The sequence below is a fragment of the Nerophis lumbriciformis genome, linkage group LG11, assembly GCF_033978685.3.
Source record: "Nerophis lumbriciformis linkage group LG11, RoL_Nlum_v2.1, whole genome shotgun sequence".
NCBI classification, from domain to species: Eukaryota; Metazoa; Chordata; class Actinopteri; order Syngnathiformes; family Syngnathidae; genus Nerophis; species Nerophis lumbriciformis.
The window spans coordinates 37960828-37985847 of NC_084558.2; the positions used below are offsets into that span (position 1 = coordinate 37960828).

A 25020-nucleotide genomic window follows, 5' to 3' on the forward strand; every position below is an offset into this window, starting at 1 on the left:
ATTGGTTGGATGCGTGATTGTGTGAGTGTGTGTGACAGTGTGTGTGTCTGTGTGTGCGGGCGGAGGTGGTGATGCTCGGCGTCTGTAAACGGGATTAAAAGCAGACAAGAAAAGGGAGGTGGATCACGTTGATGCCCATGAGGGACGCCATCACACAGAAGCAACCACGCAGCTTAAGCTAAGAGAATGCATCTCATTTGCATATTCTAATTATTTCAATTGATTTATGACTTTTTTTGGTATTTAAATGTTTGAGGACCAACAGGCACATTATAACACTATGCAAAAAAGCAAACTATAACTGGCTACCCAAGAATGTACAACAAATCTCAAAAAAAGAGTAAAAATATAATCTTAGAGTAAAATATTACTTAAAATTTTTGTATGCACGCACAACACTTAAGACCTTTAGCATATCGGTATGTGGAATTAAATTATGAAATGGATTAAGCAAAGAAATCCAACAATGTATTAATATGAGTTTAAGAAATTGTTCAAAGTGTTTACAAAGTACAAGGAAGAGGAGTACTGATAGAAATATTGAACCTGAATGATGAATGACACATATTGCATGTCTAGTGAATTATGTCAACCACACAGTAAATTCACTACCTATTCATGTGAACTGTATTGCCATTTAATTATTTAATAATTCATTGTTGTTGTGTTAAAGATCATAAAAATGAAGTGAACAATGGTGATATAAATTATTTCCAGAAAAGAAAGGGGTAGAATTAAATAAGCTCTGCTTCTTCCTACTCCTTCTCAGACTCGTTGGAATGTGAAACTATAAACATGTGATGTAAACATTGTAACTGTAAACATGTTCGAAACACATCACTATGTCGTTATTAATTTATTTTATTACTCATTTATTGTGGTGGGGTTTTTTTCTTCTCTTTTCGCCTTCTTTTTTTTTTAACATGTCTAATATAAATATTTACAAACACAAATATATTTACCACCGGCTTGACAAGGAACTTAAACAATGTATCGAAATAAGAAACAGTTTAAGCATATGTTGGTTACAAGGTAGAACAATACTGTTTGATATAATATATCTTGATTTCATTCATTCATTATTATTTTAAAAGGTATTGCTAACACTATATGCTGAATTAGTTTCTCCAGTACATTAAAGTTGTCCCTCATTTATTGCTGTTAATTGGTTCCAGACATGACAGCCATGAACGTATTTCCGCTAAGTAGGAATTATTATTAACTACAAGTCGTATATTTTAATAGCAAGAGCATAAAAAAACTGTTTACGACCTTTCTAAGTACGTTTTTTCAACATTATGAGAGCCTTTTAGACATGATGTAACACCATTTAGTCCCCTTTATACTCTTATTCCAGCATAGTAATGCTGGCTGAGACTGCGCCAGTCCGTGGCCAAGGTTTTGAACAGCACGCTCTAATTGGTTTGGTCTCATCTATTGGCCAATACTACCGTAGTATTGATATTTTCAGTTTATTTCGGTCATTTGTATGCTTGAAAATGCTTAAATTGGGACCAAAAATTGTAGTATAACAAAAAAATTAAAATTAAAATATTTAAAAAAAAATCTGGGATGTGGTAAAGCCACAATATTTGAGGTGTTGAGAGACAACTCTATACCAGGTGTGTCCAAAGTACAGCTCGGGGGCTATTTTTGGCATGCAGAATTAATTTTATTGCATGTATTTATTACTTTAATATTAATAAGATTATTATTACATTACAAACTATTTGCTCCGTCACATATAATACAAAAGCTAAGCAGTCAATGCTTTCTTCTAATATCTTATACATCGATATATACTGACATGCAGTATATTGGCCTATGCTGGATTGATTTTAGCATCTTTAACGTACAAAATGTTGGTAGCCAATCACATATTTTCTTTTTTCTGTATAGTGGGCAGTATCACAATGTTTTTTGTCTTCTTTTCAAACTCCTGTATTTGTTTATTTATATTTAATCTATTTATTTTATTTTCCTCTTTTTATTATTTATTTTTTGATATATTTACCATTTTATTTTTCTTTGTATCTTTTCTTTTTTTTCCATTGGAAAATGTTTGGCTTATGTTACAATGTTTTTGTTAGGGTTTGTTTATCTCCTGTATTTATTTCTTTGTTTACCTTTAATCTGTTTTTACTTAGTTTATTTAATTACAATTTCTACTGATTTATTTCCTACATGTTTTCAACACTTCTGTTTATATCCTCGTTGGAAAAAAAAATTCACAATATTTTTACTAATAAAATCGTAAGCATTTGCTGACACAGCAACTGTATAGTATATTATTGCATTAATGATTGTAGTGTCCATTTTGGAGAATGACAAGTGCCAAGAAAACGGAATCTTTCAGGGGACTTAAAAATAGCAAAGCCATTTGATGAATGGTCCTTTGAGATAAGCCACGTTGGGAATGTGGGTCAAGAAGACTTCACCTCACGTTGTCTTTTGGAAAACTAAAGTGATTGGATCAAGGTGGTGGAAAAAGATGGTGGTACTCACACTGCCCAGGTTGACCTCCCCTTTGCCCCCGCTGGAGAAGTGGTTAGTGAGCTGGTACAACATGGTGCGCCCTCGCTTCCTGGCCTCGCTCAGGTGAGAGCTGCCCTTCCGCCTGCGCCGCTTGTCCTCTGAAACTAGCACACGAGCACACAAGGATTTGTAAAACCTTAAGAGTTCTTCAAAAAATCCCACCTGTTCCTCTTTCCCACTGCATGTTTGACTTCAAATTAGGTGTAGTTCGGTAGCTGCGCGGCATTCTCCCACTCAATTTAAGTCTGTCGTTGCGCGCCTTCATCCAAGATGCGCACTTTGGGTGAAGCAAGCCTTAAAAGTACCGTATTTTCCGGACTATAAGGCGCACTTAAAAATCCTTTCATTTTCTCAAAACTCGACAGTGCGCTTTATAACCCGGTGCGCCTAATGTACGGAATAATTGTGGTTGTGCTTACCAACCTCGAAACTATTTTATTTGGTACATGGTGAAATGGTAAGTGTGACCAGTAAATGGCAGTCACACATACGAGATACGTGTCGACTGCAATATGACTCAAGTAAACAACACCAAAATTGTATATGTTCTATTGAAAATATAGAACATTACACACGGCGCTCAAAAATCTATCAAGATGTTTTAGTACGACTTTGGTAAGCTATGAAGCCGCATCGCTTGATGGATTGTACTGTGCTTCAACATACGAGTATTATTATGGTGTGTGTATAAGGTAAGACGTATTATCTGGTGTTTTGTTTCTCAATGTTATGCAAAAGCAACTTTTCTTACCTACTGGTACCAACTGATGTGTAATTGGGATCTGCATAAGTCCTGAAAATTTGCACGCGTTCGCCTTTGTAGTCCGTGTGGACACCGTAGGCGATAAGCTTCTTCTTTTTTGTCTTGTTATGGGACATTCATCCTCCACTGTTGCCATTTCTAATATAAAGTAGTGTAAAGTTCTTACTTATATCTGTCAGTAAACTCGCCATGAAAGCACTAAAACATACCGGTGTAGTGAGTTTACATTATTCACCCAAGGAACTTTAGTTATTATTATTAGAGAGTTCCGGTAGGACGGTTCTTCACGGGACACATTTCCGGTGTTGTTATTGCACTAGTGAGCCACGGATGAGGAGATGCTGCTCCGCTATTGACTTAAGTAAAGTCTGAATTTCATTAAAACAGTTAGGTCCATCTTTTGACACTACTTCCATTCCCGTCCTTGCACGCTACACCGCTACAAGAAAGATGACGGGGAGAAGACGTTGCTGAAGGTGAGCCATGTAAATAAGACCGCCCACAAAACGGCGCATCCTGAAGCGACTGTCAGAAAGCGGCTTGAAGATGATCTGTAAAACATAATTTATGCAACATTTTGACCAAAGAACCTCTTTTACATGTTATGTACACCACAAGGAAGGGTTTTACATTTAGAAAAAAATAATAATAATATGACCCCTTTAATGCGTCCTATAATCGATGCGCCTTTTGTATGAAAATAAACCTGAATAGACCCGCTCATCGGCAGTGCGCCTTATAATCCGGTGCGCCCTATGTTCCGTAAAATACGGTAGGCGTTCCCTGTCAAATCTGGCCTTCTGCGTATTCTTGCGTTTTATACTTACAAACTTTTGTTCTTATGCACCTATGAAGGCTGTACTAAGTCCAGCCCCCCAAGAACATGAAACAAGATATTGTTTGGATGCAGTGTACACCACAGATAAATAAAATAATTAAAAAAAAAATATATATATATATATATATATACCATATATCAGTCACGTTTGAACTTCCTTGTACTAATGGACACTTATATGCAATGGGACAGTGATCATTGAACTATGTGACTATTTCATAGAAAATACATAAATAATGTAGCTTCTAGCAAATGATTTTTTCACAGTTAATATAAAACTGCCATATTCCCCCGCACACAAAAAACTGTGTACTAAGCCCCTCTGACGCTTCTCAGCTTTACAAACATTTGTACTCAGCAAAACTCTTAATATCACAAGGAGTTGCTATAATAAATGAAATAAAGTTTCATCTACAGATTATTATTCATATCCAGCCAGGAAGAAGAAGCTGTTGTAGCGTGTATACACACACTACATCACCATGGCGACACACATTCATATGACAAAGATACGGCCTTTTCAGGTTTAAAGTGTTATCTTTTTCATGGATTTCAATGACACTCACAAGTATAAGCACGTAAAAAAATACGGAATAGGACCCTTGGCACAACCATCGGAACGAGAACCACCGACAAAACAAAAACACGTGTCCTGTATTTACTGTACTTTTATATTATCCAAGAGGAAAATGAGGGCAGCAAAGTGTAGATTGTGGATTTTAATACTGCACAACGGCAAGGTAAGCTAACGTTAGCATCCTCTAATGTTCCAATGACGAATCTGAGCAACCAGAATAAACTTATTGGTTTGGAACGTTGGGCTGACTGGGTGCAAAAAAGGACCTGATTGTGCCAGAAAAAAGTTGGGAGTTTTTTTTGAAGGCCTACCTTCCCTCCTGCTGTTGTGATGACTTTTCCCGTGGCTGTCCGTTATGTCTTTGAACGAGAAGAGGAAGAGAACCATCTCGCCCTTCTCGTTCTTTATGGGCACAATGTCCAAAAGACACCAGAAGGCTACACCTGCAATGGGGACAAAACATCTTACTTTCTAAATATATAGCCAGGCATGGGTATGTGGATGATTGTGCACCAGGGAGAGCGCGGAGGCGTTGTCATGTTGTAAGTCAGTGTGCGGTGCGCTCATTAGAGAGTGTGTCGACAGTGTCGTCTGCCACCAAGCCTCCCACTGAGTCCCTCGTGTGCATGATGCAGACATATTGTGTACTGCACACGCTAGAGTTATTACAAACATATTTTCTTGGACTGTGTCGCACGACAAAACAGTCACAAAACCAAAATATGTTGTTTTGGTTTTTTTGACTTCCATCCGATTCTTAAAATTGTTGCAGGTTTGTGTTACCTGATATTTTTAGGCCATTTAGACACTAATTGCATCATAAAACGGTTTAAAAGCATTCGAATAAAGCCCTATTTTCTATCTCTATACCGGGGGTCAGCAACCTGCGGCTCTTTAGTGCCGCCCTAGTGACTCCCTGGAGCATTTTTAAAAAAGGATTGAAACTGGAAAAAGATGAGGGAAAAATGTATTTTTTTGTTTTAGTATGTTTTTTGTTTGACGACAAACATGACACAAACCTTCCCAATTAGAAAGCCCACTGTTTAATATGTTTGTGTGTATGCTTCACTGATGAGAGTATTTGGTGAACATCGTTTTGTCCTACTAATTTCGGCGGTTCTTGAACTCACCATAGTGTGGACTGTGACGCAACAGTTTGTTTACATGTAAAATCTTCCACTCCTTTGTCTCATTTTGTCCACCAAACGTTTTATGCTGTGCGTGAATGCACAAAGGTGAGCTTTGTTGATGTTATTGACGTGTTGCGCTAATCAGGCATATTTGGTCACTGCATGACTGAAAGCTAATCGATGCTAACATGCTATTTAGGCTAGCTGTATGTACATATTGCATCATTATGCCTCATTTGAGCTCATTTAATATCCTTTAATTTTATCCTCGTTGTATATAATTTACATTTGCATGTCTCATGACACATTATCTGTATGTAATATTGGCTGCATTACATATATTGTTGTTTGTGTCCCATGTTGTTCCAGACCACATAAAACATTACCTAGCTTGCCAAAGATTGTAATAAATCTATTAGAAGAAGACAGCCTGCCGTTTCCTTTAACTTTGACACACACAACGATACCTTTGGCCATTAAAAGCCAGTCATTTCCAGGAGTTATCTCACCTTCTGAGTAGCCACTGATTTACTAATGGTTTCTAATGTAAAAATGTGGAGAATAAATATTACATTTCAACATTTCTGTCAACGAAGATTTGCTTCAGCCTGCGATACATAGTAATTGTGATAGTAGGCTATTATAGCTAATATGGACACTTGTCATGTGTTGCCTTCATTATAAGACTTATATACGGCTTTTCATTTTTTGCGGCTCCAGACATATTGTTTTTTTGTATTTTTGGTCCAAAATGGCTCTTTCAACGTGTTGGGTTGCCGACCCCTGCTCTATACAAATGTTTCAACCATGGTGAAGGTCTGCATTAATGTATTCTAATATTTGTATTTAAAAAAAAAATCTTGTATTTTATATAATTGATTCCGTTTTTAACAGTGTGGATTGTGAATAATTCAAATAAATACCTTTTTTTTTTCGTTCCTATGAATGTTAAACTTTGGTCTCCCCTTATTTTTTTTAATAAATATAAAAACACAATTGTCCTTTTTGCTATTTATAAGAGTTACTTTTGGGTTTTTTTAAGTTTATAATAATATTTCTCCCCCTCTTCTTACTGATATTTACCAGGAAATGATAGCTTTTTATATCCATATATTTTGTTATAGATTCTTAGATTTTTTTTAATTTACATTCTATTTTTTTCTTTGACTCATTTAAAAAAAATATTATATTTAATATTGTATTTTTTTAAACACAGCGAGCACAGAATAATATTTTCCTGAATTTTTCTTTTTTACACCATTTTCTTTTGGGGAAAGGTATCAAAAATGACAAGAGTTGTGGCAAGCACTTGGATCTTAAAACCATTTCTACCAATTACATCATGCTCCCACAGAACAGCGCTACCTTGGCATGAAGTAGGCGTTGCATCACTAATTGTCACAAAAATGCGCATTCAAGACACATAATTCATCACAGGAGCTGAAATAATAACACTCACTTTGGCTATATCAATTGAACAAGCGTAGAACTGCAATAATATTTAATATTTTGCTGTTTGAGCTCCACGCACCGTTCTTCCTGAAGAATTGCACCTCGCCCTGGTACTCCTCTCGGCCCTCCAGAGCCTTTTCCATCTGCTGGGCCACGTGCTCGCTGGTGTCAGCGCCGTACAGGAAGCGGCAGCTGCAGTTCTTCTGCATGACCTCGGTGCGGGTAAAGCCCGTCAGCTCGCAGAAGCCGTCCGAGCAGTAGACGATGGGGTAGCCGCGGTGGCCCTGAGCGTTGCCTAATAGGAAGTTACTGTCTGTCAGGAGGAAAGAAGCGGAGGAAATGGGATGAGAGTGGAAAAACATACAATACAAATGAAATAAGTAAGTTTACTAAAGTGCGCTTCCCTGGAAAAGAGACAAAACCAGCAACAGACGGCATGAAAATTCTGTTTTGTCATCGTTTTGAAGTAGGAGGATTACAACATATCGTTTTTAAAACAATCATTCATAAAAAAGGCAGCAATAAAGCGAGTATTATAATTTTTCTGCAGTGCATTAGTGTGACAAGCAAAAATAACAAAGGCTTTTATCCGAATGAACAGCATTACATTATGAGCAATACACACAAAAACATGCTAAATAAGCAGTGTTAGGAAAATTACTTTTTACATTATTATTATTTTACAATTACAGTTACTTGTTACTTTCCCAAAACAGTAATTGAACTACTAACAGAATTATTATTTAATAGATGTTCAATCTACAACTACACTTTATTCTTTTAAAAAACAACTGAAGTCCACTTTGGTCTGAAGTGAATTATGATATTGATGTTTACTGTATGTGATATGTATTACATGTGACTTGTCTATTTTGTTTTATTATTATTTTTGCTGCTGTGGAAATTGCTACGTTTTGGGGCAGGTGTCTTTACAAAGTCTTAGGGTCTTCTTAACCTGTCACGCACATATTTTTGCTTTATTAATTACTAATTGTTATTAATTTCTTCTAATATCTTATACATCGATATAAATGATAAATGATAAATGGGTTGTACTTGTATAGCGCTTTTCTACCTTCAAGGTACTCAAAGCGCTTTGACACTACTTCCACATTTACCCATTCACACACACATTCACACACTGATGGAGGGAGCTGCCATGCAAGGCGCTACCAGCACCCATCAGGAGCAAGGGTGAAGTGTCTTGCTCAGGACACAACGGACATGACGAGGTTGGTACTAGGTGGGGATTGAACCAGGGAACCTCGGGTCGCGCACGGCCACTCTTCCACTGCGCCACGCCGTCCCGTCCCATATATAGTGATATGCAGTATATTGGCATACCCTGGATTGATTTTAGTATATTTAATGTACAAAATGTAGGTAGCCCATCACATATTTTCTTATTTCTGTATAGTTGGTAGTTTCACAATAATTTTGTCTTCTTTTTAAACTTCTGTATTTGTTTATTTATATTTAACCTATTTATTTTATTTTCCTCTGTCTATTATTATTATTTTTTTTAAATATATTTACTAATTATTTTTTCTTTGTAACTTTTCTTTTTTTTTCCATTGGAAATGGTTTGGCTTATGTTATAATGTTTTTGTTAGGGGTTTTTAATCTCCTGTATGTATTTCTTTGCTTATCTTTAATCTAGTTTTACTTAGTTTATCTAATTACAATTTGTATTAATTTATTTCTTAAAAATTTTTAGGAAAAGTAATTAATGCGGTATTTTTTTTTTTACTTTTATAGATCTGGTGTATGCAGTTGAGAGATGTTTCATGAGAGTAGAGTGCGTGCCTTTAAAAGACTGTGCTTGTTGCCAAGTGAAGCATGACGTCAGCGAAGGCGCGCTCATTAGCTGTTTTAGCTCAGCATTGGTAGTCTGCGGACTGGAAGAAGATTGTTTATGGTCAAGCCTCTGGAATGTTTTCAATGATAGTTTAAAAAAAACGATTGAACGTGCGTCAATGGCTGTGTCCACCAACAGGATATTGTAGGATTATTATAGTTGATAATTATTGAATGTTCGTTATTCCCCCGTAGTAGTGAGAGCATGAGTGGTGGCTGCTGCTTACATTAGTGAAAACCTACTTCCTGAAGTAAACTCGCTGGGATTTTAAAGCGGTCTTGTCCCGCATCAAAAGTAGCGTGCCACAATGCATTAAACGTATCGGTAATGGTGTTGTAACATACATAAAATTAATTAATTGGATTACTCGTTACTAGAAAAACTAACAGCGCTAGTAGCGCCGTTATTATGTAGCACTGTTTTTCCAAAGTACATGTGTGGTAAAGCCCCAGAGAGACCTCTAGTGTTTTGGAAGAGCATTGCAAGTTCCGCATCAGCCCCCTATGGAAGAGCTGTAAACGAATCAAGACGCAGTCAGCTGGGACATAAACTATAGTATGTGACGCGAGAGCATGTTTCAGCCTTTATGCCGTCTTTAAGTTTAAGTGGAACGGTATTAGATTTTTTGGCAACACCTAGTGGCCCACAATAATTCACCAAGTTAAGATCAGGCCGCAGTAAGTTTGTAACGCGGACACGTTTGTTACTGGATACGTTCTAATATGCTTTTGCCAAGCAGACTTTGTATATGTAAGTAATATGCAACTATGATTGTTTATATTGACATATGTGATGTTTTAAGCTGCGATATTTTTCAAAAAAGGACACTTAACTACGTATGTCCAGCTTGTGTGCTTAGCTGATGTGTAGCTGCTATCTCCTTATAGCCTATACATGTTTACCTTTAGAAAATGACTTGATGAAAGAAGGACAAGACAAGAAATGACCAACCTTGTGTGCTTATTGGAGGACATTTAGATGTTAACCGGCTTTGCACAAGTAAACGCACACAGGACTGCTTGTATAGCAGCACTAATATCCAATATTTTAGATACAAGCCGATATATTAGTTTTTTGTGGTTGTCAGACCCATATCAATATTGGATTGGGATACCCCTAGTAAAAGGATTACACAACATGAAAGTATACCAAAAATATGTAATTTTGTTAGGAGTCAACGGGACAAAAATTGGTTTTGAGGGTAAAGAGTATATATGCAAGCATCCTATTCTACATAACCGACAATATCTGTAAATTCAAAGTTTGATATAATTAGAATCAAAACAAATACAGAGAATGTTGGGTTAAAATGAGTCCTTAGGTGCCTTACTTCCCAAAGTTGCTCCAATACTGTATGTCACCGTGATGGAATTTTTTATGGTTACCATCACACTTTTCCTTACTTGCTACACTTTTGTGGTAAAAACACATATAAAACTAGATAATGCAATTTCTGAAGGAATTGCGTGTGAATGCTCCAATGCTGAAGTTGAACTGAAATGCTGACAGAATGTAGTATGAATGTGAGAATAGTTTGAAAGTTGGAACGGTTTGAATGTTGAAGAGTTTGAATTTCCAGGAAAACTGGACTTTGGTTTGGAACTTGGGAAAGTGTTAGTTTGAAAGTACAGGATGAGTGGAATGTGTTGATGTTGGAATGGTTTGAATAGGTTGAAAAATGTGGCAATTGTGCAACTTGGAAAAATGTCCCATTCATTTCAATGGGAATTTCATTGAAATTTGGGAATTTCGGGAAAAGAGGGATTTTTTTTTAAAGTGCTGAAAAAAATTTGAATGTTCAAAATGGTTGGTGTGGGAATTTTTCATAACGGTCGAGAAATGTTGAAGTGGTAACATTTTTAATTGATAAATGGTATTACGGAATTCCTGGAATTTCAGGAAAAGCGGGAATTTTTGCAGTTCAAAAACAACTTTGTTTTGTTTCCCGATTAAGAGGAATGTTTTGACAGTGGAACGGTTGAAGTGGGTTGAAAAATGAGGAGGAAGGAGTCGATAGAAAAAAGGGTGAAAAAAGGGGTTGAAAAAAGGGAATTTCTGTAATTTTTTTTAACTTTAAAAATTGATCGTTTGAATGTCCAGGATGAGTGGAATATTTTGAAGGTGGAAGGGTTTGAATCGGTTGAAAAATGTGGAAATGGTGGAAGTTTGAAAAATGGCCAATTCATTTTGAATGGGAAAAATGTCCCGGAAAACCTGGAATTCTTGCAATTTGTCAGTGGAAAACCTGCGATTAGGTTGAACAGTTTGAAGTTGGAACGGTTTGAATTGGATGAAAAATGTGGAAGGTAGAGCGCGCCTAAATCTGGAGAAGAAGAAGAATAAATAGATGAATTTTAGTGTAGAAAAGCATATGTGGGAATGCTTTGGAGCATTCACATAAAAAGCCAAAGATATGCAAAATGGAGAGACGGGGGCTGTCAAACAAATAAGCAGAAGTAGTAGCGGTTCACATGCTTTTTCTGTGGTCAACATCACATGCACACAATAAAACCAATCACATCACGTGACACTTATTAGCAGCAGGCCACTCTGACGTTACGCCGCACTCTCGTTATTGTTAGACGAAAGAGGCGCCCGATGAGGAGAGAAAGCAATAAAGTACCCGGGCCTGATGAAACTCCACAGGAGCTGTACAGTACATCTAAATGTCAACTTGCACCAGCAGAGGATTATTAAGTCTCTTTTGTGTTGGCCCTTGACTCCATTATTGCAACTCAGCAACAAAATGAGCACACTTTTGCACTTCAGCAACGTCCACACGCTTGAATTCCCAACTGTTTCAGTCCTTTCACTTGTGTATATATATCTTATAGTTTCAGTCATTCCACTTGTGTATATATATATATATATATATATATATATATATATTTTATAGTTTCAGTCATTTCACTTGTATATATATATCTTACGGTTTCAGTCATTTCACTTGTGTATTTCGCCCGAATGCAGCTGAGATAGGCTCCAGCACCCCCCGTGACCCCAAAAGGGACAAGCGGTAGAAAATGGATGGATGGATGGATGGATGGATATATATATATATATATATATATATATATATATATATATATATATATATATATACACACCGTCGTGGTTAAAAGTTTCCATACACTTGTAAAGAACATAATGTCATGGCTGTCTTGAGTTTCCAATACTTTCTACAACTCTTATTTTTTTGTGATAGAGTGATTGGAGCACATACTTGTTTGTCACAAAAAACATTCATGAGGTTTGGTTCTTTTATGAATGTATTATGGGTCTACTGAAAATGTGACCAAATCTGCTGGGTCAAAAGTATACATACAGCAATGTTAATATTTGGCTACATGTCCCTTGGCATGTTCCACTGCAATAAGGTGCTTTTGGTAGCAATCCACAAGCTTCTGGTTGAATTTTTGACCACTCCTCTTGACAAAATTGGTGCTTTTCAGCTCAATTTGTTGGTTTTCTGACATGGACTTGTTTCTTCAGCATTGTCCTCACGTTTAAGTCAGGACTTTGGGAAGGCCATTCTAAAACCTTAATTCTAGCCTGATTTAGCCATTCCTTTACCACTTTTGACGTGTGCTTGGGGTCATTGTCTTGTTGGAACACCCAACTGCGCCCAAGACCCAACCTACGGGCTGATGATTTTAGGTTCTCCTGAAGAATTTGGAGGTAATCCTCCTTTTTCATAGTCCCATTTACTCTTTGTAAAGCACCAGTTCCATTGGCAGCAAAACAGGCCCAGAGCATAATACTACCACCATCATGCTTGACGGAAGGTGTGATGTTCCTGGGATTAAAGGCCTCACCTTTTCTCCTCCAAACATATTGCTGGGTATTGTGGCCAAACAGCTCAATTTTTGTTTCATCTGACATCACATGGACAAAGATAAAACCTTCTGGAGGGAAGTTCGGTGGTCAGATGAAACAAAAATTTAGCTGTTTGGCCACAATACCCAGCAATATGTTTGGAGGAGAAAAGGTGAGGCCTTTAATCCCAGGAACACCATTCCTACCGTCAAGCATGGTGGTGGTAGTATTATGACAGGCAACCGCTAACGACTCTAACTCCACAGATAGCTGCAATTGCAGACAAAGGCTTACCTGCCCACTCAATAGAAACTGCTCAAAAACATCAGTTGTTTACCAAGCCAGCGACAAAGCAAGGACAACTCAAAACACAGAGACTCACAGAAAACACCTTTGAAACCTGTTGTAACAATCACACAGCATCATTTCATAGGCCCCAACTCAAGAACTCTACAGAGCTGAGTAAATACATATAGAGTCTTAAAGACAATAAAATTGATCACGCCATTACATTGCGAATTGTCACATGTAGCTCACCATACAACAGTGCAGCTAAAAGATGTAACCTGTGCCTAAAAGAAAAGTTTTTTATTATATACCACCCCAGCATGTCCACTTTAAACAAACGCAATGAACTGGTCTCTTCATGCCGACACAGAAGCAAGGCACTATTGTGCAACAATGGCCACATCCCCATGTAATGTACCCTATAGATACATGTAACAGCCACAGACACTTCAATAAAATCCCCTGACGAGCAGGGAAACCTGCTCGTCAGGCTTGTAGGGATGATATAGCCTCTGTGTTGTTTTTTTCCTGACCTAACGTATATATATATATATATATATATATATATATATATATATATATATATATATATATATACAAACCCCGTTTCCATATGAATTGGGAAATTGTGTTAGATGTAAATATAAACAGAATACAGTGATTTGCAAATCATTTTCAACCCATATTCAGTTGAATATGCTACAAAGACAACATATTTGATGTTCAAACTGATAAAAAAAATTTTTTTTGCAAATAATCATTAACTTTAGAATTTGATGCCAGGAACACGTGACAAAGAAGTTGGGAAAGGTGGCAATAAATACTGATAAAGTTGATGAATGCTCATCAAACACTTATTTGGAACATCCCACAGGTGTGCAGGCTAATTGGGAACAGGTGGGTGCCATGATTGGGTATAAAAACAGCTTCCCAAAAAATGCTCAGTCTTTCACAAGAAAGGATGGGGCGAGGTACACCCCCTTGTCCACAACTGCGTGAGCAAATAGTCAAACAGTTTAAGAACAACGTTTCTCAAAGTGCAATTTCAAGAAATTTAGGGATTTCAACATCTACGGTCCATAATATCATCAAAAGGTTCAGAGAATCTGGAGAAATCACTCCACGTAAGCGGCATGGCCAGAAACCAACATTGAATGACCGTGACCTTCGATCCCTCAGACGGCACTGTACCAAAAACCGACATCAATCTCTAAAGGATATCACCACATGGGCTCAGAAACTCTTGAGAAAACCACTGTCACTAAATACAATTCGTCGCTACATCTGTAAGTGCAAGTTAAAGCTCTACTATGCAAAGCGAAAGCCATTCATCAACAACATCCAGAAACGCCGCAGTCTTCATCTAAGATGGACTCATGCAAAGTGGAAAAGTGTTCTGTGGTCTGACGAGTCCACATTTCAAATAGTTTTTGGAAATATTCGACATCGTGTCATCCGGACCAAAGGGGAAGCGAACCATCTAGACTGTTATCGACGCAAAGTTCAAAAGCCAGCATCTGTGATGGTATGGGGGTGCATTAGTGCCCAAGGCATGGGTAACTTACACATCTGTGAAGGCACCATTAATGCAGAAAGGTACATACAGGTTTTGGAACAACATATGCTGCCATCTAAGCGCCATCTTTTTCATGGACTCCCCTGCTTATTTCAGCAAGACAATGCCAAGCCACATTCAGCACGTGTTTCAACAGCGTGGCTTCGTATAAAAAGAGTGCGGGTACTTTCCTGGTCCGCCTGCAGTCCAGACCTGTCTCCCATCGAAAATGTGTGGCACATTATGAAGCGTAAAATACGACAGCGGACTGTTGACTGTTGACTGTTGAACGACTGAAGCTCTACATAAAACAAGAATGGGAAAGAATTCCACTTTCAAAGCTTCAACAATTAGTCTCCTCAGTTCCCAATCGTTTATTGAGTGTTGTTAAAAGAAAAGGTGATGTAACACAGTGGTGAACATGCCCTTTCCCAATTACTTTCGCATGTGTTGCAGCCATGAAATTCTAAGTTAATTATTATTTGCAAAAAAATGAATAAAGTTTATGAGTTTGAATATCAAATATCTTGTCTTTGTACTGCATTCCATTGAATATGGGTTGAAAAGGATTTGCAAATCATTGTATTCCGTTTATATTTACATCTAACACAATTTCCCAACTCATATGGAAACAGGGTTTATATATATGTTATACATATACATACATACATATATATATATAATATACATACATACATATATATATATATATATATATATATATATATATATATATATATGTATGTATATTATATATATATATATGTGTGTGTGTATGTATGTTTGTGTATATATATATATATATATATATATATATATATATATATATACACACACACACACATACACATTTATACACACACACACATATATATATATACATATACATATATATATATGTATATTAGGGCTGCGAATCTTTGGGTGTCCCACGATTCGATTCAATATCGATTCTTGGGGTCACGATTCGATTATAAATCGATTTTTTTTTCTTCGATTCAACGCGATTCTCGATTCAAAAACGATATTTTTCCGATTCAAAACAATTCTCTATTCATTCAATACATAGGATTTCAGCAGGATCTACCCCAGTCTGCTGACATGCAAGCAGAGTAGTAGATTTTTGTAAAAAGCTTTTATAATTGTAAAGGACAATGTTTTATCAACTGATTGCAATAATGTAAATTTGTTTCAACTATTAAATGAACCAAAAATATGACTTATTTTACCTTTGTGAAAATATTGGATACAGTGTGTTGTCAAGCTTATGAGATGTGATGCAAGTGTAAGCCACTGTGACACTATTGTTCTTTTCTTTTTTTTTAAATTTTTATAAATGTCTAATGATAATGTCAATGAGGGATCTTTAATCACTGCTATGTTGAAATTGTAACTAATATTGATACTGTTGTTGATAATATTCATTTTTGTTTCACTACTTTTGGATTGTTCTGTGTCGTGTTTGTGTCTCCTCTCAATTGCTCTGTTTATTGCAGTTCTGAATGTTGCTGGGCCGGGTTTGGTTTTGGAATTGGATTGCATTGTTATGGTATTGCTGTGTATTGTTTTGTTGGATTGATTAATTAAAAAAAAAAAAAAAAAATTCAAAAGAAAAATGAGAGTCGATACTGAATCGCACGTGAGAATCGCGATTTGAATTCGAATCGATTTTTCCCACACCCCTAATGTATATGTATATATGTGTGTATATATATATATATATATATATGTATATGTATATGTATATATGTGTGTGTGTATTATCCATCCATCCATCCATCTTCTTCCGTATATCCGAGGTCGGGTCGCGGGGGCAGCAGCCTAAGCAGGGAAGCCCAGACTTCCCTCTCCCCAGCCACTTCGTCCAGCTCCTCCCGGGGGATCCCGAGGCGTTCCCAGGCCAGCCGGGAGACATAGTCTTCCCAACGTGTCCTGGGTCTTCCCCGTGGCCTCCTACCGGTCGGACGTGCCCTAAACACCTCCCGAGGGAGGCGATCAGGTGGCATCCTGACCAGATGCCCGAACCACCTCATCTGGCTCCTCTCGATGTGGAGGAGCAGCGGCTTTACTTTGAGCTCCCCCCGGATGACAGAGCTTCTCACCCTATCTCTAAGGGAGAGCCCTGCCACCCGGCGGGGGAAACTCATTTCGGCCGCTTGTACCCGTGATCTTGTCCTTTCGGTCATAACCCAAAGCTCATGACCATAGGTGAGGATGGGAACGTAGATCGACCGGTAAATTGAGAGCTTTGCCTTCCGGCTCAGCTCCTTCTTCACCACAACGGATCGATACAGCGTCCGCATTACTGAATACGCCGCACCGATCCGCCTGTCGATCTCACGATCCACTCTTCCCTCACTCGTGAACAAGACTCCGAGGTACTTGAACTCCTCCACTTGGGGCAGGGTCTCCTCCCCAACCCGAAGATGGCATTCCAACCTTTTCCGGGCGAGAACCATGGACTCGGACTTGGAGGTGCTGATTCTCATCACAGTCGCTTCACACTCGGCTGCGAACCGATCCAGCAAGAGCTGGAGATCCTGGCCAGATGAAGCCATCAGGACCACATCATCTGCAAAAAGCAGAGACCTAATCCTGTAGCCACCAAACCAGATCCCCTCAACGCCTTGACTGCGCCTAGAAATTATGTCCATAAAAGTTATGAACAGAATCGGTGACAAAGGGCAGCCTTGGCGGAGTCCAACCCTCACTGGAAACGTGTCCGACTTACTGCCGGCAATGCGGACCAAGCTCTGACACTGATCATACAGGGAGCGGACCGCCAAAATCAGACAGTCCGATACCCCATACTCTCTGAGCACTCCCCACAGGACTTCCCAAGGGACACGGTCGAATGCCTTCTCCAAGTTCACAAAACACATGTAGACTGGTTGGGCAAACTCCCATGCACCCTCAAGGACCCTGCCGAGAGTATAGAGCTGGTCCACAGTTCCACGACCAGGACGAAAACCACACTGTTCCTCCTGAATCCGAGGTTCGACTATCCGGCGTAGCCTCCTCTCCAGTACACCTGAATAGACCTTACCGGGAAGGCTGAGGAGTGTGATCCCACGATAGTTAGAACACACCCTCCGGTTCCCCTTCTTAAAGAGAGGAACCACCACCCCGGTCTGCCAATCCAAACGTACCGCCCCCGATGTCCACGCGATGCTGCAGAGTCTTGTCAACCAAGACAGCCCCACAGCATCCAGAGCCTTAAGGAACTCTGGGCGGATCTCATCCACCCCCAGGGCCTTGCCACCGAGGAGCTTTTTAACTACCTCGGCAACCTCAGCCCCAGAAATAGAAGAGCCCATCACAGATTCCCCAGGCACTGCTTCCTCATAGGAAGACGTGTTGGTGGGATTGAGGAGGTCTTCGAAGTATTCTCTCCACCGATCCACAACATCCGCAGTCGAGGTCAGCAGAACACCATCCTCACCATACACGGTGTTGATAGTGCACTGCTTCCCCTTCCTGAGGCGACGGATGGTGGTCCAGAATCGCTTCGAAGCTGTCCGGAAGTCGTTTTCCATGGCTTCCCCGAACTCCTCCCATGTCCGAGTTTTTGCCTCCGCAACCGCTGAAGCCGCACACCACTTGGCCTGTTGGTACCTGTCCGCTGCCTCAGGAGTCCTATGAGCCAAAAGAACCCGATAGGACTCCTTCTTCAGCTTGACGGCATCCCTCACCGCCGGTGTCCACCAACGGGTTCTAGGATTACCGCCACGACAGGCACCAACTACCTTGCGGCCACAGCTCCAATCAGCTGCCTCGACAATAGAGGCGCGGAACATGGTCCACTCTGACTCAATGTCCAGCACCTCCCTCGTGACATGTTCAAAGTTCTTTCGGAGGTGGGAATTGAAACTCTCTCTGACAGGAGACTCTGCCAGACGTTCCCAGCAAACCCTCAAAATGCGTTTGGGCCTGCCAGGTCTGTGTATTATATATATACACAGGTAAAAGCCAGTAAATTAGAATATTTTGAAAAACTTGATTTATTTCAGTAATTGCATTCAAAAGGTGTAACTTGTACATTATATTTATTCATTGCACACAGACTGATGCATTCAAATGTTTATTTCATTTAATTTTGATGATTTGAAGTGGCAACAAATGAAAATCCAAAATTCTGTGTGTCACAAAATTAGAATATTACTTAAGGCTAATACAAAAAAGGGATTTTTAGAAATGTTGGCCAACTGAAAAGTATGAAAATGAAAAATATGAGCATGTACAATACTCAATACTTGGTTGGAGCTCCTTTTGCCTCAATTACTGCGTTAATGCGGCGTGGCATGGAGTCGATGAGTTTCTGGCACTGCTCAGGTGTGATGAGAGCCCAGGTTGCTCTGATAGTGGCCTTCAACTCTTCTGCGTTTTTGGGTCTGGCATTCTGCATCTTCCTTTTCACAATACCCCACAGATTTTCTATGGGGCTAAGGTCAGGGGAGTTGGCGGGCCAATTTAGAACAGAAATACCATAGTCCGTAAACCAGGCACGGGTAGATTTTGCGCTGTGTGCAGGCGCCAAGTCCTGTTGGAACTTGAAATCTCCATCTCCATAGAGCAGGTCAGCAGCAGGAAGCATGAAGTGCTCTAAAACTTGCTGGTAGACGGCTGCGTTGACCCTGGATCTCAGGAAACAGAGTGGACCGACACCAGCAGATGACATGGCACCCCAAACCATCACCCAACCATGCAAATTTTGCATTTCCTTTGGAAATCGAGGTCCCAGAGTCTGGAGGAAGACAGGAGAGGCACAGGATCCACATTGCCTGAAGTCTAGTGTAAAGTTTCCACCATCAGTGATGGTTTGGGGTGACATGTCATCTGCTGGTGTCGGTCCACTCTGTTTCCTGAGATCCAGGGTCAACGCAGCCGTCTACCAGCAAGTTTTAGAGCACTTCATGCTTCCTGCTGCTGACCTGCTCTATGGAGATGGAGATTTCAAGTTCCAACAGGACTTGGCGCCTGCACACAGCGCAAAATCTACCCGTGCCTGGTTTACGGACCATGGTATTTCTGTTCTAAATTGGCCCGCAAACTCCCCTGACCTTAGCCCCATAGAAAATCTGTGGGGTATTGTGAAAAGGAAGATGCAGAATGCCAGACCCAAAAACGCAGAAGAGTTGAAGGCCACTATCAGAGCAACCTGGGCTCTCATAACACCTGAGCAGTGCCAGAAACTCATCGACTCCATGCCACGCCGCATTAACGCAGTAATTGAGGCAAAAGGAGCTCCAACCAAGTATTGAGTATTGTACATGCTCATATTTTTCATTTTCATACTTTTCAGTTGGCCAACATTTCTAAAAATCCCTTTTTTGTATTAGCCTTAAGTAATATTCTAATTTTGTGACACACGGAATTTTGGATTTTAATTTGTTGCCACTTCAAATCATCAAAATTAAATGAAATAAACATTTGAATGCATCAGTCTGTGTGCAATGAATACATATAATGTACAAGTTACACCTTTTGAATGCAATTACTGAAATAAATCAAGTTTTTCAAAATATTCTAATTTACTGGCTTTTACCTGTGTATATATATATATATATATATATATATATATATATATATATATATATATATATATATATATATATATATATATATATATATATATCTTATAGTTTCAGTCATTTCACTTGTGTGTGTGTATATATATATATATATATATATATATATATATATATCTTATAGTTTCAGTCATTTCACTTGTATAGATATATCTTATAATTTCAGTCCTTTCACTTGTATTTATAACTTATAGTTCCAGTCCTCTTTCAATTGTATATACAGTACAGGCCAAAAGTTTGGACACACCTTCTCATTCAATGAGTTTTCTTTATAGTTTTGAAGGCATCAAAACTGTGAATGAACACACGTGGAGCTATGTACTTAACAAAAGAAAGGTGAAAAACCCTGATAACATGTTTTATATTCTAGTTTCTTCAAAATAGCCACCTTTTGCTCTGATTATTGCTTTGCACACTCCTGGCATTCTAGAGGTAGTCACCTGAAATGGTTTTCACTTCACAGGTGTCATAGTGTTGATGCCTTCAGTGACAATCTACAATGTAAATAATCATTAAAATAATTGCATTGAAATTAGAAGGTGTATACTGTACTGTACATCTTATACCTTTAGTCCTTTCACTTGTATCTTATAGTCTTATGCTGACACCATTTGCAAAATAGGCACTTAAAAGTTGCACAGAATGCATCGCCATGCAAGGCCTTGCTCCAAATGTCGCTATTTAATCTTTGGCTTTTTCACAACACTTATTCCAAAAGAAGGGGATATATGCCAGAGGACTGTTATGTGACTTGTCAGGTTAGGTTCGTTTACCATATTCTAGCTTTAATGATACCCTGTGTGAGACCCCTCTCACTGCATAGGACTCACCTCCTTTTATTCATTTATTTTTTTAAACATTTGTTTATGGATTTTTTTGACAGAAATACAATACAATAAAATACATTTTAAAAAATTCCCCCCACCCCCCAAAAAAGTCAAATAAGTGCAGACAAATAGTGAAATAAAAGGTTCACTTCCTTTTAAAATGTAAACATCACATACAGTAGCTAAAATATTGTATTCATTTTACAAAAATGTAAGTAGAGGGGAGTTCTTGCAAAGAGAAGTTAGCTACTGTTAAATAAAACTACAATGAAGTAAAATGACTTAGTTTCACAAATAACGCCTTGTGATATTTCACTCATTGTATTGCTCATGTTGTACTGAGCAGCCTGGACCCCTCCTGTAAGGCACAGATGTGCACTTAAGAAGGAGGCGCCACTCGAGTGCGAGCAATCTCCACGAGAAGATTACAGCTATTGTCACACATGCGCTCAGTATGCCGCTTGGCCTCAGGTTTAGCCAAAAATAACAACAATAAAATAAAAGCAACACAAGAAAATGTCCCCCAAAGAAGTATTAGCTCATTTGTTGTTAGCATAGCTACTGTAAGCATTACATCATCAGCAGGGAAAACATGAATTATATAGTATGTCTATTCTGTTCACCAATAAAACATATTCAACTAATAATAATTGACTAAAAATATAGCTAATGATAAAAATGAACATTCTATATTTAAATCATTCATTTGCTGTATCATAATTAAATCTAATATCAAAAGAAGGCTAATTTATTTCATTCTAATGATAAGTTGTAATAAGCAACTAGTTAATTTAGTAATTATTTTCTAAAAGGATAATAATGATTATTAATTAATCAAGTTACTAGCTTTAATTTATTTTTATTTGATTAAATATATTTGTTCTACCCATCCATTTTCTACCGCTTGTCCCTTTCGGAGTCGCGGGGGGTGCTGGAGCCTATCTCAGCTGCAATGTTACTATATTAAATTGATATTTTTTAAGAATTTCACTGATAGTTTAAAGGAGGTTCTCAAATTTTTTTCACCAAGCACCACCTCAGAAAAAACTTGGCTTTCCAAATACCACCATAACGAAAAACAGTAAAATACAGTAGCGTAGTAAACATAAGTATTCATCAAAAACAAGGCAAGGGTTTTATTTAACAAGCATATTAAATACTTTTGGCCACTGGAACATTACACTCGGTTTGAACAGTAACACTGTGTTTGAATATGGGACAATAAAACACTGTTCTTTAATACATCACTAGATGGAGCCCGTGTACCAGTTTGAGAATCGCCGCTTCATATAAAGCATACGTAATGTGTAATTATTCATTATCCTATACTGTACATAGAAAAATGTTTTAATGAAACTACATTTATGTCATTTAGTTTAATGAAATTAAATGTTTTTAATCATGCAAAAAAAACCTAACTAAACTAAAATAGATGAATTAGGTTATTATGAAAACGTTCTCACAGTATTTCTCCATCGTATCACAGCCGCTGTGATGTTATTTTCCACTGAATAGTTGGGAAATATTACATGTATCGTGAACAATAACGCTCGCACTTAAAAATGGATTCCCGCAATGCACTTTTGGGAAAAATCCAAAACAGCCAAATATGGTCATCACCTAGGACTTTTGGGAGGTGCATGCAAAGTCTGCGGGATACGCAGGGGGAGAGGGCAAGACAACGTTGCTGACGCAAGTTACGTGATGCCAGAGTATACACCAGGCTTAAAGGGGAACTGCACTTTTTGGGGAATTTTGCCTATCGTTCCCAATCATTATGAAATACATGACGATGGATATATTTTTGTTTAATGCATTCTTAATATTAAATAAATTCGATCAAAAGTCTGCTTACAATGGAGCTTATGGGAACCCTTCCATTCTGCCTATAGAGCCCCTAAAAACATCCAAACACCTCCATTAGGGTTTTATATACATGATGTAAGTACAAACCCCGTTTCCATATGAGTTGGGAAATTGTGTTAGATGTAAATATAAACGGAATACAATTATTAGCAAATCCTTTTCAACCTATATTCAGTTGAATATGCTACAAAGACAACATATTTGATGTTCAAACTGATACTTTTTTTTTTTGCAAATAATCATTAACTTTAGAATTTGATGCCAGCAACATGTGACAAAGAAATTGGGAAAGGTGGCAATAAATACTGATAAAGTTGAGGAATACTCATCAAACACTTATTTGGACATCACACAGGTGAACAGGCAAATTGGGAACAGGTGGGTGCCATGATTGGGTATAAAAGTAGATTCCATGAAATGCTCAGTCATTCACAAACAAGAATGGGGCGAGGGTCACCACTTTGTCAACAAATGCGTGAGCAAATTGTTGAACAGTTTAAGAAGAACCTTTCTCAACCAGCTATTGCAAGGAATTTATGGATTTCACCATCTACGGTCTGTAATATCATCAAAGGGTTCAGAGAATCTGGAGAAATCACTGCACATAAGCAGCTAAGCCCGTGACCTTCGATCCCTCAGGCTGTACTGCATCAACAAGCGACATCAGTGTGTAAAGGATATCACCACATGGGCTCAGGAACACTTCAGAAACCCACTGTCAGTAACTACAGTTGGTCGCTACATCTGTAAGTGCAAGTTAAAACTCTCCTATGCAAGGCGAAAACAGTTTATCAACAACACCCAGAAACGCCCTCGGCTTCGCTGGGCCTAAGCTCATCTAAGATGGACTGATACAAAGTGGAAAAGTGTTCTGGTGGTCTGACGAGTCCACATTTCAAATCGTTTTTGGAAACTGTGGACGTCGTGTCCTCCGGAACAAAGAGGAAAAGAACCATCCGTAATGTTAGAGGCGCAAAGTTGAAAAGCCAGCATGTGTGATGGTATGGGGGTGTATTAGTGCCCAAGACATGGGTAACTTACACATCTGTGAAGGCGCCAATAATGCTGAAAGGTACATACAGGTTTTGGAGCAACATATGTTGCCATCCAAGCAACGTTACCATGGACGCCCCTGCTTATTTCAGCAAAACAATGCCAAGCCACGTGTTACATCAACGTGGCTTCATAGTAAAAGAGTGCGGGTACTAGACTGGCCTGCCTGTAGTCCAGACCTGTCTCCCATTGAAAATGTGTGGCGCATTATGAAGCCTAAAATACCACAACGGGGACCCCCGGACTGTTGAACAACTTAAGTTGTACATCAAGCAAGAATGGGAAAGAATTCCACCAGAGAAGTTAAAAAAATGTGTCTCCTCAGTTCCCAAACGTTTACTGAGTGTTGTTAAAAGGAAAGGCCATGTAACACAGTGGTGAACATGCCCTTTCCCAACTACTTTGGCACGTGTTGCAGCCATGAAATTCTAAGTTAATTATTATTTGCAAAAAAAAATAAAGTTTATGAGTTTGAACATCAAATATCTTGTCTTTGTAGTGCATTCAATTGAATATGGGTTGAAAAGGATTTGCAAATCATTGTATTCCATTTATATTTACATCTAACACAATTTCCCAACTCATATGGAAACGGGGTTTGTATATATGTAATGTAGTAACAGGCACATTTAAAATAACATTTAATATTTACGTATTTTGATCATTTTTGCGGAGCATTAATTTCAAAAACGCATCACGACTTTTGCTTTTTTTTTTAATTATTACTCACTGCAGACTTTATGAGAGCCAACAAACATAACAAAACATAACTTACTGTACAATGTCTGCTGTCAGGATGCCGACTGCGAGGATGTTCATATTTTCCCATTTAGATGAAAAATGTCTCATAATCCTCACAAAGAAAGGGGGCAGG

The 25020-nt window shown here is 38.5% G+C and overlaps 1 protein-coding gene across 1 annotated transcript in view; it reads right to left on the minus strand.

Moving 5' to 3' along the window:
• Window positions 1–25020, minus strand: part of kcnh4b (potassium voltage-gated channel, subfamily H (eag-related), member 4b) — a 92211-nt gene that overhangs the window by 45739 nt on the left and 21452 nt on the right. Inside the window, exons 4-6 of the mRNA XM_061966662.2 lie at window positions 7375–7608; window positions 5025–5156; window positions 2506–2639 (exon numbers count right to left, since the gene is read on the minus strand). Coding sequence (XP_061822646.1) covers window positions 2506–2639; window positions 5025–5156; window positions 7375–7608 — 500 coding nt within the window. The remainder of the gene's footprint in view (window positions 1–2505; window positions 2640–5024; window positions 5157–7374; window positions 7609–25020) is intronic.